This window comes from Homarus americanus, unplaced genomic scaffold (genome assembly GCF_018991925.1).
Source record: "Homarus americanus isolate GMGI-L3 unplaced genomic scaffold, GMGI_Hamer_2.0 scaffold1024, whole genome shotgun sequence".
Taxonomy (NCBI): Eukaryota; Metazoa; Arthropoda; class Malacostraca; order Decapoda; family Nephropidae; genus Homarus; species Homarus americanus.
This window is the reverse complement of record NW_024715228.1, coordinates 1,394,974-1,413,427: the sequence shown is the minus strand read 5'-3', so window position 1 is coordinate 1,413,427 and position 18,454 is coordinate 1,394,974. Positions and strand designations below refer to the sequence as shown.

Sequence of the window (18,454 nt, the reverse complement as noted above, 5' to 3'; positions counted from 1 at the left end):
GTCACAACTGGATGACGTCAGTCAATATTGCGCATGCGTGATGCGCTGATAACATCTCCTCACAGAATGAAGACTGAAAACTTTGTAAAATCAATTAAATTAAATTGTGTAGCTATTATCCATTTCCGCCATGTATATATGGGGTTCAAAATGCTCAGAATAGTGAGTTCTAAATGTTAGTAGTAGTTTATAACTTTGGGGTGCACTATGTCCTAAAGTAAAATCATACCATATTTGAAAACATTAAGAGAATCCCTAAACTTATTCTTAGCGTACAAATCATGTACTGTAGAGACTCAATTTAAGTGTCGTATGATCATTTTTTTGCCCTGCAATTCCTCATCCTTCATACCCTGTGCACTACAGGTGATTTATGATTATAGATAGAGAAAAAGGAAACACAAATATTTATTAGTTAATATCATCCAAAGGACAACTGTGGAAAATATGAACGAAATATATAAACGCATTCTGGTGCTAACTCTACTTTTCCTTTACCGTACAGTATTGAGTTTAGTAAAGATGGACTCCACATTAAGCTAGTTTGGCTGTATAGTATCCATTAGAATATCAGAATATAAATATGATAGATTAAATACCGAAGAATTGTAGTGATTTTTTGGGTGTCATCTGCCAACCAATCGGCTGTCTTGCTATAAACTGACTGTAGGCTTCAGTTGCAAGCTTTGAGTGAACAGGCTATAGTTGGATTAGGTTTACAAGTTAATTTTATAGAGTAAGTATCCAGTGTCTGGAGTGGTGAGATGTACACAGAGTAGTTGGCCAATAAGATTCAATTGGCACACAGGTTTTTAGACTTTTTGACTGTTTTACTCATCTCTCAGGTCATATGGGTGATAAAGTAAGGGATTTTTATGTCCATCTGTGATTATGAGTTTGTAAAACCAACTCTAACAATCTACAGAGGAATGTGGTGTATAGTATAAGTATATGGGTGGAAGAATAAAGATGGTTCTGCTTCAGTGATATTTGGTAGTCATTTATGATCTTATAAGCCACAGGTGAGGGAATATGTCACTCTAAGGTGACTCATTGTCTGATGATGTGAAGAGATGATTCTATAATTGGTATTGTATTTGGATTACAGATAAAGGACAGTAAGGAGAATGACCCGAATTGCAGCTTTGAATGATTGGTCGTTGGGGAGCAGCGAGGAGGAGGATATTGGACCTACACGAGAAGCCCTTGAGGCTCAGGCCACAAAGTCATATAATGAAGCTATCAGGTATCTAGCTCACGGAAACCTAGAAGATGCTCAGGAATACTTCTGTCAAGTTCTTCAAAATCCTTATATTGAAAAGGTAGATACCCTGTACACTGTGACATTATTTATACAATATTTTTGTTTTCCTTCCTTCATTATCATAAAGGGTCAAAATATACTGTTTAGAATCAGTTAACTTGTCGTAATTAGCAGGCATCATACAGGTAGTTTCACTGCAGTTTGCCACAGTTGCCTAGTACTGCACATGTAGTTAATTTCTCATCAAAAGGTAGTTATGTAAGTCTTGAAACCTGTTTTTAGGTGTCTTCTTGATATACTGAGTAACCTCCTGATGTTACATGCTTTCCTTGGACACAAGTTCACTTTATTTATTTATCCACATTACAGAAGTTTTCTGGTCCCCAAATTTTCTGTTGATAGAAACTTAACTTAATAAAGTACTGTACATTACTTCTATTATTTGAGATATTTCAAAAGTAACTCCATAAATTCACAACCCATTAAGTCTAGACCGTGTACGGTATTGATGCCAAGGTGTGTGTAAGGTTACAGACAGCTGATTGTTTTGATATGTGCTGACTGGGTCATTAAGGTCCACTGTGGCACAGACAAAGATGATTACTCTCACCTTGGAAAATGCTACTGCAATAGGAGGAGCTCGTGTATATAAATATTTGCTTGTTTCTTGTATATTGGTGACAAACTGATCAACTGTGATATGAATAATGTACTGTATTGGTAATCGCTTGAAGAAAGACAGTCAGTTGTTGAATTGATTTACAGGAATACCTAGGTATGTACTCTTCAAATTTATGTTTACCATTGTTACATAATTGATTTTCCATCCAACAGATCAGTATTAAATAATTAATATAAATTCAAATTTACTTTACTGTACATTTCAGGCATGTTGGCCAGAGGGTGTTGAGCCTGGAGGTGTTTTACCTCAGGATTTAGCACTGCGATACTCGTGCCTCAAGAACCTTGGTAACCTTGCTGTTAAACAAGGTGATAATGATCAGGCAGCCAAATACTACTTAGAGGTACAGTATGCTATAAATGATAAGAAGCATTTTATTTATCATAGTATACACCACACCTCTCCCATTCCGTCTCTGTTTAGTTGTGTGTTTCTTGGTTGTCCGGATGATATCTGAGGCACATTTTTGGCTAGGAAGGTGAAATTTTAGCACAAATTGTATACACCATTGCCTCTACCCTGTTCCATCTTAGGTTTCACACAAAGAACAGACAATCTATGTTGAATGTACAGTACCACTACTTGCTTCATTTAGGTTTAATAGTCCACTGGGGTTGTACCGTGCCTTAACAACTGCGTGTCTGTTACTGTCCACATATTTGCTGTGTTTGTTTCCATATATTCGGGTTAAAATTATAGGAAGCCAAGTATTTTTATAGTGTAAAGCATGTTTAGTGTTTCTGTTCCACTCAGGCAATACTATCATTTAATATATTTAACTGTTTCAGGCTGTACAACTTGACAATACAGAAGTGACTCTTTGGCAGCGACTTGGAGCCACAGCAATCAAACTGAAGGACTTTGAACTGGCTTTAGTTGCATTTCAGGAAGTATGTCCAGTACTGTGCTGCTTTCTTGTATCTTTTATTTCTTATTGGTGAGGTATTTTGGTGAAGGGCAGAGAATGCTTCTTTTGGGGATTTTTGTGAAAATGGGTGAAAATGGGTTTGTGCTTAGCCACTCATAAAGTTGTGACGAAATCATTATATCGCAAGAGTACTGTACTGAATTTTTCCTTCCTGTGTGGGTAACATGATACATTTTAAGCAAATTATTTCATGGAATTATCAGGCATAATATTATACAGTACAGTACAGTACTATAGTCAGTGGTCATTTAGGGGATTTGGAAGTTGCTGGGAGGAGATGGTCCCTCCTGCCTGTTGCAGAATTTTTTTTTTGTGTTATTGTTTTATTTTCTTATTTTTGTAGGTTTTTATGCTAATGTTATTTTATTATTATTTTTTTGCACTTACCTCATCAGTCAGAAGCAATTTACCTTGTTTTCTGCCTACTGTGTTGCCTCCAGTTGGGTCGGGCAGGTGATTTTCATTTCCCATGTGCATTGTGCGGTTCAGTTTATCAAGGTGTTTTATTTAAGTAAGATTTATGTTGTAGGTTTATACAGTATACATACTGTATTCCTTCTGTTGCCCAGTACGTATAGTGTAGTATGTTAGAATATTAAGTCTTTCTGAAAGTTTTTAATCTGAGAAGTCACCACTTATGATGATTTATTTTTTTTCCTCACCACTTATGATGATTTATTTTTTTTCCTCACCACTTATGATGATTTATTTTTTTCCTCACCACTTATGATGATTTATTTTTTTCCTCAGGGCCTTAATGTCAACCCCAAACACTGGCCATGCCTTGACCAGCTGTTATCTGTTCTGTTCATTCTGGAGATGTACATGGACTGCCTTGGGCTGTCCATATCTGCTCTTCACCGTGATCCAGGCTACATCAAAGCCAATGCATTCAAGGATAAGATATTTGAACTTCAGCCATCACTCACCCAAGATGTCAAGTTCTTCTATCATGACAGGTAGGATCCTGTTATCATTACAATGCAATAGTTATATGAGAACATACAGCAAGATCAAGAAAGTACTATGGACCCAAGAGTACAGGGATACCCTTGTTAATAAATGTTTAGGTTAAGGCGCATCAATTTTATGAATAATGATGATGATAAAGCACAACATCAACTGGTTATGTATTTCTAATTATTTAAGTACCATAGCTGCTGTGCTGAAAGAAAGATGAGAATGGGTGATTCATAGTTCAAAAAAAGAAAATCATGAAAAATGGGATGTACAATATATGCAGATGGGATAATGGAGGACTGATGAACTATGTTGGTGGACATACTGTACTGTATTTTCCTATGCTTAACCTTTTTAATTAATTCTTCTTTTCTTACATGTGTTATTACTTTGCAGCTCGATCCTCTTCAAAGGGGTGGACTATGATAAAGCCATAGGAGATAAGTTCATAGCAACATGTGAAGCTCTGCGTCCTCCATGTAAAGTTCTGCGACCACCATCCCCCCTTCAGCTTCAACAGCTAAGGAAGCCTATGTCAAAGCTTTCATGGGCTGACCTTGGACAGGCACTTATCCTCACATATGATCGTCTTGTTGATGCTGACGGATTGGTAAGAGAGAGAAATTTTGTTCACGGGTGGCGGCTGATTATGACAGATGCCAATTGTGTATACTGTAGCTACTTAAGGCTTTGATTGGCCACTATTGGAATGATAAAATGTCAGTGATTTTCACACATGTACTGAATTATTACTTGACTTGTTCCAGCTTATTCACATTACACCATCAACCTGCTCAGTGACTTTAACAATGGAGTTACTGTAAAGTAAATTTTCTGTTCTTTTGCATACTCATCATAGAGGCAGGTCTCAAAATCACTGTTTTCATGGATGATTTAATTCTTATGAGCATGGTTTTGAAATACCTGGTACATATCAATATTATCCTGTCCATAGGTAGGATTTGAAAGGTTGGTTTGATTGTGAAGTTTTAGAGGGTGAGGGAGGGAGGATTTTAATTCTTGAATCTCACTGTGTGTTCCACAACTAAACTTCCGAATGCTGCTTCTCATTCTGAAGTTTCTGTTGAGGGATTTAAATTCAGTTTGGAACATCAACACAGAGACCATGTATAGTCTTAGCTGAGAGAGACGTAGTTAACAAGTGATCGCTGTTCATAAACTATTTTTTTTATTGTTAGTGTACACATTAGTACCAGAAAACTCAGATCTGAAGATACTATCTCTTTTCAGAGCACCACTTCTTATTCCTATCATACTGCTAAGAATTTCCCTGTACAGCTGGACAATCTTACAAAGTAGTTCAGTCTCAAGGAGAAACAAGCAATTATATTTTAAAAACTTGCATTCCATTTCTCTACCTAGAATATAGTCACTCCTTTGTATACCTTATGACTGTACAGTAATGCTTTATTATTCCCATGTTCCCTTCTGTGTTGGTCTAAGGTGAAACACAGATTCATCTCACGCTCTTGCCTTATCCACACAATTGCTTACTTTTTTGCCGGGGGGTGGGAGGGGGGGGGATACTCTGTGTGCTGCTGGGTTGTGTGAGTGACATGGATAAACTAGATGGAGGTCTTAGTGTCTTGAAGGGAACAGCATAGTATGACACTTAAAGAGATTAAGTAATAATAATGTGTGATAGAGTCTGTTTGATCTAGGTCCTGGCCATCCTGTACTATAGCAGGCCCCCCAAAAAAAAGAAGAAGTTTATCTTGACATTTAGTAGATGTAATAATTTATTCAATGAACCATGTTATAGGTATTGTTATTTTCAGGAATTTGCCGCAAGAATTGATGTATTTGACGCATTAAAACCAAAAGAAGAGAAAAATAGTGAAAATGATATTGAAACAAAGAAAAAAGAGACACTTGAAGATACTAATGCAGAGACAGAAGCATTTCAAGAAGGAAAAAGTGATGTTAGTTTACAAAATAGAGAGGAAAAAGAAATGGATGCTAACAATAGGAAAGAGAAACATGGTACTTCCAAAAATGATGAGGAAAATGATCCAAATCACAAATGTCAAGATGGAAAGAGAGATGGTAAACCAGAAGATAAAAATGATTTAGATAAATGCCTGAATAGTGAAGAAAAATGGAATGTATGTGTACCAAAATTACAAGAGGGCTTCCAGGGAAGTCCTCTTCGCATATCAAGCCGTAGATGTACTATTGAGCTCGGGGAAAGTCAAGATTCCTTCAGGGTCGGTGAAAAGAGGAGATCAATAGATAGTGACACATTTTCTCGGCCAGATGATGACTGGAAAGGCAGTGAAGAGGATGATAACCAGCCAGTGGAAGCTATAGTCACTGGTGCTGTTAAGAATGACTTGGAACATGCAAAAAGTGATTGGATGAACTCTCACAAAGACAGCATACAGGATATGCTTAAAGATGCAGAAGCATCAGGGAAGACTAGTCCCTCTAAATCAACTGGTGTAGCAAAGGAAATTACGCCAAATGAGGACTCCTTGCAGAAAAAGGATATTAATGTAGATTGTAAAGTTGATGAGACAGTAATGAAAGATGTGGTAACCAGTAAGGGGAAGAATTCTGAGACACAAGAATGTACAGGAGAGTTAGATTCATACAAAAAGATTCTCAATGTAAGTGTAGAGTCTGAAAATGATTTTCAAGGTTTTGCTTCTGGTGTAACTGATGAAGACAAATTTAAGAATTTGGTTCAAGAGAAATCTATTCTTGAGACTGTGGCAGTGAATAATAAAGAAGTAGAGAAGCAAGATGAAGGGAACAAAGTCGTTTCAAATTCTGAAGTTTTAAGTGAAATGATATCAGTGGCATTAAGTACAACTGAAAATTTTGAATTTCCCAAAAGTTTAAGTAAAGATGAGGACATTGATCACAAGGAAAGAGACATTTCTGAGGAAAATTTAAATGATATTTCTCCAATTGAAAAAGTTGTTGTCCCTAGTAATGATATAAATATAAGAAGTGTAGAAAATTATAAAGAAATTGAAAAAGAATCCAGCTTCCCACAAGACCTTGATAAGGAAAATAGAAACACCAGCTCAAAGAATCCAACAGATGATGGACTGAGTGGGGATGGTAACAAAATGGATCAGATAACAGAGGACATCATAGTGCCTGCTGACATACATGGGGAAGAGGCAGTTCTTTTGTGTGGAGGCTTTGAACTAGAAGATGAAGATGCTGAGGAAGTGGAAGAAGACAAACAAGATGAGGAGGAGGAAGAGGTGGAAGCTGAACCTGAAGAGGGGGACGAAGATGGTGGATCAGGAGAAAATGAATTGTTACAGGAAGAGGAGGAAGGCTTGGAAGAGGAAGGTGTGATGAGCTCGGAAGTGACAGAGACAGAAGCAGCTGTAAATGCGCTGAAAGGTATCATGGCTCTTCAACCAACGGAAATATTAGGACTTCCGGAGACAGACTTTGACTACGACAGCGAATACGTGGAATATTTTGACGGTGGTGTGTATGAGGAAGAGGAGGAGGAGGATATGGGTCAGGAAGATGTTATGGATGGTGAAGAAGGGATGGACCAAGAGGAAGGACTCAACCAGGGAGAAGGAATGGAGCATGAAGGTACAGATCAAGAAGAAGGGACAGAACAAGAGGAAGGTATAGAACAAGAAGGTGCAGACCAAGAAGAAGGAACAGAGCATGAAGGGATGGACCAGGAAGATGGAATGGACCAAGATGATGGGATGGACCAAGAAGGAATAGATCAAGAGGAAGGTATCGAACAAGAGGAGGAAGATACTCAGGATGAAGGATCTGAGCAAGAAGAAGCTAATGCAATGGAGGAAGATTTAGAAGAACAGGATGAAACAGAACGGGAAGGAGTAGAAGAGACTGAAGAGGATAGAGATGCTGAAGAGGAAGATGAAGAGGGCCAAGAGAATGAGAGTCAAGAAGAGAATAATGGGGAGACACAAATACTTAAAAAGAAGAAGCAAGAAGGAGGAGAATCAACAGAAGAAAACAAGAATGACTGTGAGAGTGGTACAGCTCACTTGGAGAATGACATGGGAAGCAAAAACAATGTCACAGAGAATCAGGTTGAAAAAGTAAAAGCAAATAAAACTGCAGAGGAAAAGTCAGCCAGTAATTTACAGAATGGGCAGCCAGATGCAGCAGATGAAAATGTTGTTGCAGAGGCATCTGACAAGACAGAAGAATCACAGTCACAAACGAGCGTAGGGGCCAGTAGAAAATCCAAGCGTCATAAACGAGGCTTAGAAAGAGAACTGGAACAGCTTGATTATTGGGGTAGACGACAAGAACGCGATGCTAAACGGCGCAGGCGAACAATCTCTTCCAAGTTACTAGGAACAGTTGAGGAGGCAGAGTACCTGACCTGGGGAGATCTCTTCCGGAGCTTTGTGCCAGCATCACTCGTGTGAGTATTTTACCTCTCTAACAAAATAATGTTAGTATTATATATTTTATTAATTCTTTGTTTGTGTTATTGCTACAGTATTGTGATTGTGTTTTTATTCATGCCCTAAGTTGAAGGTTCAAGAGAAATAACATGAAATGTAATGAAAATAATGTCCACCAAGATTATGAGTTTATCTTCATCTTAGAGTTCTGTTCTCTCTTTCCTAGTTTTATGTGAACTCAGTGGTAGTTGATTTGAAATATGCCATTGCAAGATGCATCTAATTTAAAACTAGTCATGCAAGTCAGGGGACCAGACCTGTGGTTTTCATCCCTGTAGATGTGGACTAACTGCAATTACCCAACCTGTGCTCAGGTATAAACTAAGATATCAGGATCAGTCCATCATTGTTGATGGTTTTGTTTGTTAAAACACTTCAGAGAATGTATGTATGTGTGTACATTTATACATGTGTGAATCTTTTTGTCTGTATGTGTACCATTTGCAGAAAAACATTTCCATTTCAGCTAGCAATGAAGTTCTTGTGCTAGTTCAGGCATTAATATAATCACTTATTTTTCCCAATAGGAATGTTAGCACTGACGATAAAACCAGAAGGAAGACACTGCAGCAAAATCCCCAACAAGATACCATCAGTAATTGTTCATCTACTCCTGCCGCTGTTAGCAACATTCAGGGCACCACAACTGACCAGCCTGGTGGTACACCTGATGGTCCATGTGACAATAAACTTGGACCTGTGAAAATTGTGTCCAGCAATACAAATAGTAACTGTAAAAATATTACCAATAATGATAGATCTGGTAATATAAATGACACAGTTGTAGTCACTAGTAACATTGACAGTCAAAATAACAATAGCAAGGAAGGGAATGCTGCTGAAGAGGAGAGGATTTCCCCGTCGGCTAAAAGTAAAGAGAAAATCAGCATTTCACCTGATAATACTGATCCAACATCCAAGAGCTTAGAAATGGACCCTGGTACAGTAAAACCTGAAGGCAGCACAACAGCAGAAGTTAGTGATGCTCAGGAAAAAATGGATGTACATGAAGTGCCTGTAAGTGAAACTCCTAAGAAATGCACAGCCAAAGATGAGTGTAAAGACAGTAATGCAGAGATCAGGAAAAAGAGAGACGAAGTCATCATTAATTCATCATCAGAGGAAGAACAGGTAGCTAAAATATTGTTTTTAGTTGACAGTCTGTCTGTGAAAATTACACATTCATAGAGTGTATATAGGAGGATTTAATATCTTCAGGCAAGTATAGTATAGCTCGTGTTGGTCTCCAATACATTATCTCTCACTGCAGTATTATTTTGCAAAATTTCCATGCATATCAGTTTCTGAGGGTTTGAAAGTGCCTATACTGTGTATTATTTTACTGGTTGTAAATTTATGTACAAGATAACCAGGCTAACTTGTCAAATTATGAAAGTGGTAAGCATTATTAATATGGTGTTTTCAATTATATTCTTTAGGTTGAAGCATTTCTTATGCGTCATGAGGAGAATGGTGGAATTCTTGACTTGAGTCAGCAGTTTTTGCGGATACTTTTGAAGAAACACGGAAAACTGTGGCCCGTCATGGCAGCAAAAATGTTCATAGAAATGTATCCTCGGGTCAGGTAAATGTCAGTGGATTGTCATCATTATTAAAGGTTTAAAAAAGTTGCAGGAGCCACATGTGAGTATGGTGAGGATACAGTCCTCCTTCTGGAGAGTGACCATGGAGGTGGTGAATGGTTTTGACAGAATGTAAGACAGAAAGAAGTTAACAGTAACTGTTAGGAAGAGTAAGGTTTGTGATTTTAGCTTTGCCTTAAAGCCAGATGGCTCTCATTACTGTTGTAGTTTTGTTTGGGCTGTCAAGATTGGATCATTGTGATGGTTTGGATGTGAGAAGGATACAAGAGTAGAGAAAAATAAAGAGGGTGTACAGGGGCATTGTAGTGGTTTAGTGGATGGAGAGAGACAGCATAAATCATAGGAGAGAAAGATTGAACAAAACATTCTGGAGAACACGGGGAATAAAGTAAAGGAAAAAAATCAGGGGTAGGGTGGCTTGGAAATAAGAGCTAGACAAGAGAGGCTGTAGGAGACCTTGCAGCCTGGTGACCTGCCATGAGGCAATCATGGCTAATCAACACGGAAAATTACCATAAAATGACCCCCTCCAAGAGGAGCTCTAGAAGAGTGAGACTCTGGAGACTAGAAAATAAGACTTTATACAGCTATGGGGTTTTAATGCAGGGAGTTATTTATTGAGTTGCTGTTTAACAACAGTGTATATGCTTTTTTGACTTGTAATATGCCTTGTAAAATATTTAATATTAATGAGTTTTCCAACAGAAATCACGTGTTTCATGGGTCAGCCTTGAGTCTGAAAGAGGACCAGATAAGGCTCTACCAGGATTCCATCCTCTCGCTTACACATTGGGAACTTGTAGTCAGCCTCCACCTATCCTCTAAATCAAGCCATACATCTGCCAGGTATCTATACATTTGTTTTCCTTCTTAAGTGTTACTCTTATGTAGGGTGGATCAAAGTAAACCAAAACCTCACAGAAAAATGGAGAATAAACAAGGGAGACGGGTGAAATACAAGTGAAAATAGTTCCAGCACAATGCAAAAATTAATAAAGATATCCTCACAAATGTACCCATATCCTCAACTTACCGGGTAAATGTACAATACAGTATGCAAATTGAATCCTTAGCGTTTACATTGATTAAAATGTTTTGCATTAGCTCACTGTGTGCATAGTTGAATCATCAGGTTTGTTCATGTTAATCCCTTCACTACTGGAACACCACTTTTGAGGTACTCTTTGGCTAATGCCAGATGATTTTATTCAGTTCAGAGGGGGACTGTACACAAGGGGTTGTACTTTGCAACCAAATGAGAGTTTACCTTGTTTACAGTAATAATAATACAGTATGTATATCATATCAGTACTCTTCAGTATTTAATAAACACTGTTTACTATTCAGTTATTGGCAACATAAAGAGAAAAGATGTACAAAACCTTTATCAATGGTATCTTAGTAAATTGAAAATTTTTTGGTTCTGAAGAAAATGGGAATCTTGCAGTTGATCTAGATTATTTGTTTTATTGTAAAGGAATGAGTCGATTTTATTTAACTGTTCGGTGATCTTTTTTTCTGTGCAGGAATAAAATCTTCACTGAGAATTGCCATCACTTGGAGGATGACTTGGTGCACCTGATGCTGATGCTGGGGCGTGGGGATGTGTGGGTGGAGGAGACGCCCCAGTTCCACACACGACTACGCTGGCTCCAGTCCCAGATAAAACTTTGTCAAGATGAACCAGAGGATGCTGTGCTGTATCTCAAACTGGTTAGTGGCTGTAGTTTATCCTGTACCAAGCCTTTCCATTGCATTTACAGATAGCTCAGATGTTTATGATATCCACAGAAGGGCATTATTACACAATACACATTTTACATACATGACGGTTACAAATTTGAATACTGTACTGTACTGTAATTATAATATCATAAAAAATAAATAACGAACTCTTTAAAAACACTTACAAACACTGCACCATGGAAGGTTCAAGTGTGTGGGGTGGATTTCAAGATAACATTTTTAAAGGGCTCACTCACTCAACCTTTTATGGCATTGCTCTATGGACAGTTGCCATGTAGATAATTAGTGATGGTTTACCACGAGAAAGGTGGTCTACAGGAATGATGTACCCAAAGCTCAAGTGGCAATCGGAATTACTAGATTTTTCTTGAATTTTTTCTCTTAAGTGATGCAATTTTTGTGTCCGTGCAAATTGGATGAGATTATAATGGACACATGGTATGTGTCATGGTGCCTGAATGTTAATACAAGTATTGGGAAATTTTAGTTACTGAGGCAACATCACCATATTTATTCCCCATGTCATATACTGCATTGTTTTTTCAGTCCAGTTATTAAGCCTGAATTTGTGAAATATGGGCACCAAGCCCTGTAAGAAACAAGAAGAGATATTGTTAAGCCTCATATTTTAAGTAACTCAGATAATCTTCTACATTTATTAATTTTTTTGTGTTATTAAAGCAAATCAAATATTTATTCTTAATTTATATTTAAGTACAGAGTATAGTATAGTCTGGATTTATGCGGGTTTTGTTTGCGCATTTGGTCATTTACGCAGTGCCTTGCCAGAATGAAATGTTTTAATTACGTGGTAAATTTCATCATTTACGCGGCGAGCGGCTGGAGAGGCCCAGACCGCCGCACCATTTTTTACTCACGCGGTCCATTCTTGACCACACGCGGGAAGCGGTGCGGTGAGTGGTGCGCATTAGGCCGCTCTTATGTTATCGCTGACGTCATTTGATGTATCGGACTGTGATTGGGCCATGCATCCTTACCACCCACTCATTCTCTCCGCCGCTAGCTGTGATTGGTCTAATGTAACATGACGTGCCCTGCCACCAGAGGGTAGAAGTCGCTGACCTAGCCGGGCCTGTCTCATTGTTCTCAGTCCGCGTATACAGTTCTCTCTTGTGCCCGCTATTCCCCTCACAATGGCTTCCGCGGGACCCCCACCACCCAAGAAAAACATTGAATTACCTAGACCAAGCCATGATAATGTGAAGGAAATCATCGAGTTGGGGGAGAAAATTAAGCTCATCCTTGACAACGACCCAGACAAGCATCTGTATGAAGTGTCTTAATAACATTCTGTCGAAAGTTATGGAGCCGTATATCCAGATCTATCTCGACAACATCAATGCTAGTCGTCAACGTAGTATTGAGGACTTCCTCGCCCGCAACCCACCACAACCACAACCAGCCCAAGTCAGTGATAGTGATATTGACAGTGAGGATATGGACTTCTAGGGGTTTGTCTGGGAGGCCCTGCAAACCTCTGCGAGTAGTGAAAGTGATTCACCGGAGGGCAACTAATCTGCCCTCTGCCTCGGAACCAGCCGCCATCCACGTGTGCCAACCCAGCTTTTCTACTAACGTAAGTGTTAAAAATTCTAATATTATTGATATTTCTCTTAATTATTAATTGTGTGTGCATACCATCATAAAATTAAGATGTTATTTTTACTACAACGTATGTATTGTGTCGGAAAAAGTGGAGTTTGGGGGTCGGCCTTGTCTCTATTTCAATTAATCTCGTATGTTCTGTTATTTCGTTTATGCGTTTCTCATTTTATGCGGACCTCCACGGGTTCAATTGACCGCATAAATGCAGACTATACTGTACTGTACTAAAATGGAATTGGCTTTTCTTTCTTATTTCACTCTGAAGAACTAAAAGATATCAGCTGCTTATTGTCACTTCATATAAAATCTTGGAGTTATCCATCCAGGGACTTCATATGTGAATCACTTATGGCAGATTTACTAGAACTGTAGATTTAGATTTAAATTACCTATCATGGCTTTCATAAACTTTAAGCTGTTCAAGCTGCTGGGTTATTGCCAGTGCATATTATACAGTAATTTAAAGACCAAAGAAAGAAAATGGACATTAACTTCAATTTGATAAAAATGTTGCTGATAGGCTTTATATGGCAAGGACTGATGTATGGGTCAGAAGTGTGGGCACTTTCAGACGACACCAGATAGAGGCTGGAGGCCTTTGAAATGTGGGTTTATAGGCGAATGCTATGAATAAGCTACACTGACAGGAAAACAAATGAAGAAGTACTAAGATTAGCAAAAACTTCAAGAGAAATACTTGAAATGTGGAGAAGAAGAAAAATTAGATGCCTTGTATAGTACAGTATTTTAGTAATAAAATTAGGGGTGAGGAAATAATAAAAAAAATGTTAATGGGAAAAGTTGAGGTTAAGGGGGAAGGCAGAGACTAGGATGGATGAATGAGATGAATGAAATTAAAAACTGGGTCCCTTGAGAGATAGAAAACCTTAGAGGATTGATAAAAACAGCCCAAGAACATTTAGAGTGGAGAACTTTGGTCACCAGCCCTCAGATATGAAGCTGGCACGCTGATGGATTGATGGTCACACTGTGGCGTCATCTAGAAATATTTATTTATTCCTGTATTCAATCTTAGACACCTCTTAGGCTTACATTAGTATATATATCTACAAAAGTGACTGTTCTCTTATTTACAGCATAAAGATGGAGCTCCTTTACTTATAGAAGTACAGTACTGTACTGGATAATTATTCTAAAGAGGGGTGACACCATTACTGCCTGTATACTGTATGTAGCACTACTGTCACTATTTTTAATGGGGATAGAGCTCCTTTACAGTACTTACAAAAGTACATAATTGTTTTAAATAGGACTGGAATCCAACCTTAATAGAATTAATGGTTTTTATTTAAGATGGTTTTCCTTAATTTAGAATTGTAATTGATTTTAATAGTTTGCTGGGTCCTTATCTGAATTAGTATCATGTTAATCACCTTGTAATATAGGTAGAACATCAAGTTGTACTTTGCAGTGTCATGTCCTCACAGTACAGGTACCAGTGGTTTTGTTCTTAGGTTAAATTTACAGGTACAGCACTGTATTAGCAGTGTTGGCAGAATGATGATGTTATTAGTCCTCACTCTCTCTCTCTCTCTCTTTCAGCTTTTATCTGACCTTGAGTGTATCACTGATGTTGGGGCGGATTATGTTGTTGATCGAGTTCGAATTGAAACTGATACAACTGTTGTATGTAATTCAGAAGTCAAACGACAACTTAACTTCCTACAGCGGTAAGGTTTTTTTTATAATACCTTGCATTAATGATCATATATTGCAATCTACTTTAAGAAATAAAACAAACTTTCAGCCGAGTATGTGAGTGACAGTATGGAAGCAAAACTTGCCATAATCTTATATACTGCACAGTATATCAGAACCTGTAACAACAGGTTGATCAATATAAATGATTTTCACCACTAAATTGGCTGCCTAATTGCCAACCTCTGTGGTCCTGGTTTGAATCCTAGCACCCAGAGGTGAAAATTGTTTACATTGATGTACTCTCTTGATAGGTCTGGGGTAACATGGATGATGCAGGACCCACAACACTGGAAAATCTTCTAAACTGGTTGGGTCTTTGTCCCAAGGATCTTGGATTTGAGGGTCTATACCTGTATTCTTATTGTACAGTGGATAGGAATTTTTCTGTGCCCAATTAGCAACCCTTGTTCAACTTTTTTATGGAAAAATATATATTGAGGAATACCATTGGTGCTTGCATTGTTTTTTTTATGATAGGGGGAATGTGTTGTTAACAGGTGTGGCTTCATGATCCTGGTTTTGTCTGGCATGATTGGTCATTATGGTATTACTGATGTGACATTGGTGCTGGCGGTGAGAACGTCAATTGTGCAGTCCCAGTATTTTTGCTTGTGTATTATATAGTTAACTTAGTAAAGTATTGCTGTAACTAGTGAGAAATTTTTTGTATATCAGAAAGAAAGAAATCTAAATGGTTGTATTGGACAGCTTTTGATATAGAGGAAATAGTTCAGAAATGGGACTCATTCTTCCCAAGACCCAGAACTTAACATAAGAATGGAGGAAACTGCAGCGGGCCTATTGGCCCATACTGGTCAGTCCCATTTACACCCAACCCCTATTGCTCATATATCCATCCAACCTATGTTTGAAGCTATCCAGCGTATTCGAGTTACTGATGATATTTGGTAACTTGTTCCATTCATCCACTACTCTATTTCCAAACCAGTGTTTACCTATTTCACGCCTAAATCTAAATTTGACAAATTTAAAACCATTGTTACGAGCTTGCTCGTGAGTCTAAGCTTATCCATGTTTCGGTGAATGCTATTATATCAATTTTTTTGGTACATATTAATTCCCTGATTTCATCCATTTTGTTTCTCATACTCCTATTGTTTGCGTAGTAGATATTTAAGTTATTCGTGTTCTGAGTCATCTCTTTGACGCGTTTAGGTGTTAACTTCCTGCCTAATTTAGTTTTGTCATCATTCCTCGCACTACTTCGTTGTAACCTTTCACTCTGTTTACCCGCTCCCACTGCAGTCACCTCCACCTCCGTGCCCATACGTTCCCTCGCAGTTTAAAGACTTCGACATCTTTTGAACTGCCCTCTCGAGAGAGCCAGCCAGGGTTGCCACCCCATCCCTAGACAGATGCACCCTATCCCTAGCAAAAAGGTCCCTTCTGCTGTAAAATTAGTCCCAGTTGTCAATGAATGGGAATGATATTGACTTGCAATATTTGTCAAGATGGCCATTGACACCAACTGCCCTTGACAACCATTCATTGCCAACTCTCCTAGGCAGGACACCACATATTATAAGGATCCCTCCCTTCAACCTAATACGTTCTATAGCTGTCTTGAACTTATCAAGAAGCTCTTCACTCCTACACCGGCCAATATCATTGCCTCTTGCACGTAGGCAGATAATGGGTTTGTTCCCATTACCAGACAAGATATTGTCCATCCTGTCAACTATATCCCCCACCCCAGCTCCTGGTAAACACACCCTCATCCTATTTTTATTTTTACCACAAAAGGCTCTATCCAGGTACCGTACCTGGGAATCGCCAACAATTAAGGTTTTCGTACCTTCCCTCTCAGCCCTGTCCCTGACTATGTTAACATCCAATTCGTCTATCAAAGGACTAAAAGAGTTTTTACACTTAGCTGTTGTCGTTTCCTTGGTGTCTTTTCTCACTTCCATTTTGGTTGTTCTTCTCACAACCTTCCATTCGCCTGAGTTTTCGTCAGACACGGGCTTTCCTTGTCTCGTTTCCTCCTTCATCCTCGCTATCACTTCCTTTTAATTTTAAGTTTTCTTTTTGTATCTTCTCTAACTCGGCCCTCAGAAGGGCACAGCCTTGTTCACAAGTAGCACTAGCCATTACCGACAACTTATCCCCGGGAGCTAAGTCTGCCTTGACCTATCCTAACCAAGCCTAACTAACCCTTAACCTAACCATATGAGTTAAGTCAAGACAATCAAATCTCCCCTGAGGAAGAAGGCTGTGTGAAATGTAATGGTTTTATTTTTCCTATCAGATCACAGATGTTGGAGCAGGTTGTTGACAACTACACAGACGGACGTTACCGATTAGTAGCTGATTTGCTTACAACTATATTCCACGAGGCTCCCCCCAAACCGCGACCAGGTGTTACATTGCCCATGAGACAGACACAGTTAGCAATTCTTGTGGACTCTCTGCACAAACTTAATGATCACACGGTAAGGGAACAGAATTTGGTTAAATAATTTTCTTATTGGAGTGTCTTATTATGTTTATCTGAGTTATTTCTGTCCTCCAATGTTTATTATTGGCTTATAATCATTGTGTACACCAATGTCATTAGAAATTTGTTTTGTAGCATTTTATTTTATTTTTTATACCTCTCCCATAGGAATGTATCTCGGCTTTTATAATGGGAACCTGTGGGAAAATATAATCTGATTTGCAAAAAAGTCAGTTAACAATTTTTTTTCAGGACATAAATTGGTGAATGCATGTGTTTCATTTTTTTTTTTTTTTTTTTCACCATTATCTTTTTCTTCTTGGCATTTACCCCATATTTATCATTTATTATCTTCGGTTCCTGTTCATTCTTCATTCTCTTGATAAAGCACAGCATCGCCAGCTTATAAACTTATTAACAGTGGCCACTTTCCACCATATAGTTCCAGATTTGCTCCTGCCTTAATCACCCATGCCTTTTTTTCCCCTCATCACTCCATCTATATATGCACAGCACTGTATATATTTTGAACAACCTTGGAGACATCTCACTTCTCTGTTTCACCCTGATTCCCACTTTAAAGCTCCCACATATTGTTTTCTCTACTATCACACAACTTTTTATTATATAAAGATTTTACTCCCACAAGTAACTTTCCTCCACTCTTTAAATCTTCTACACCTGTTACAGTCCTCATCCACCCAATCTTTTGCTGATTTTGTCTCCTTGTCATGCAGGAGGTTATTGTGTGGGGAGCCCAGTCTTTAGCAGAAGCTTTGAAACGCTACAATCGAGCCGAGGCAGAAGAAGAGAAAAATAGATGGGCAAAAACTATAATGAAAATCAGTGACACCATGAACACGACACTCGAGAACAATATCACCACTAGTAAGTATTAAATGTGCTTGATATAAAAAATAATAATATTGTCCACGTCTTATTGTGGATATGATCTAAGCATTTGTAACTAACATGTAGCTGGCCATGTTAATCTATTAGCAGGTTTAGGTGGTAGC

The 18,454-nt window shown here is 38.3% G+C and overlaps 1 protein-coding gene across 2 annotated transcripts in view; it reads left to right on the top strand.

Moving 5' to 3' along the window:
- Positions 1 to 18,454, top strand: part of LOC121855286 — a 31,412-nt gene that overhangs the window by 2,255 nt on the left and 10,703 nt on the right. For both annotated transcript variants that reach the window (XM_042350167.1, XM_042350173.1), the window contains exons 2-14: positions 1,109 to 1,322; positions 2,152 to 2,289; positions 2,735 to 2,836; positions 3,625 to 3,833; positions 4,231 to 4,444; positions 5,634 to 8,239; positions 8,810 to 9,413; positions 9,722 to 9,867; positions 10,592 to 10,732; positions 11,413 to 11,599; positions 14,822 to 14,949; positions 17,250 to 17,433; positions 18,176 to 18,326. In XM_042350167.1, the coding sequence (XP_042206101.1) occupies positions 1,128 to 1,322; positions 2,152 to 2,289; positions 2,735 to 2,836; positions 3,625 to 3,833; positions 4,231 to 4,444; positions 5,634 to 8,239; positions 8,810 to 9,413; positions 9,722 to 9,867; positions 10,592 to 10,732; positions 11,413 to 11,599; positions 14,822 to 14,949; positions 17,250 to 17,433; positions 18,176 to 18,326 (5,005 nt within the window). In that variant the 5' untranslated portion in view covers positions 1,109 to 1,127. The remainder of the gene's footprint in view (positions 1 to 1,108; positions 1,323 to 2,151; positions 2,290 to 2,734; positions 2,837 to 3,624; positions 3,834 to 4,230; positions 4,445 to 5,633; positions 8,240 to 8,809; positions 9,414 to 9,721; positions 9,868 to 10,591; positions 10,733 to 11,412; positions 11,600 to 14,821; positions 14,950 to 17,249; positions 17,434 to 18,175; positions 18,327 to 18,454) is intronic.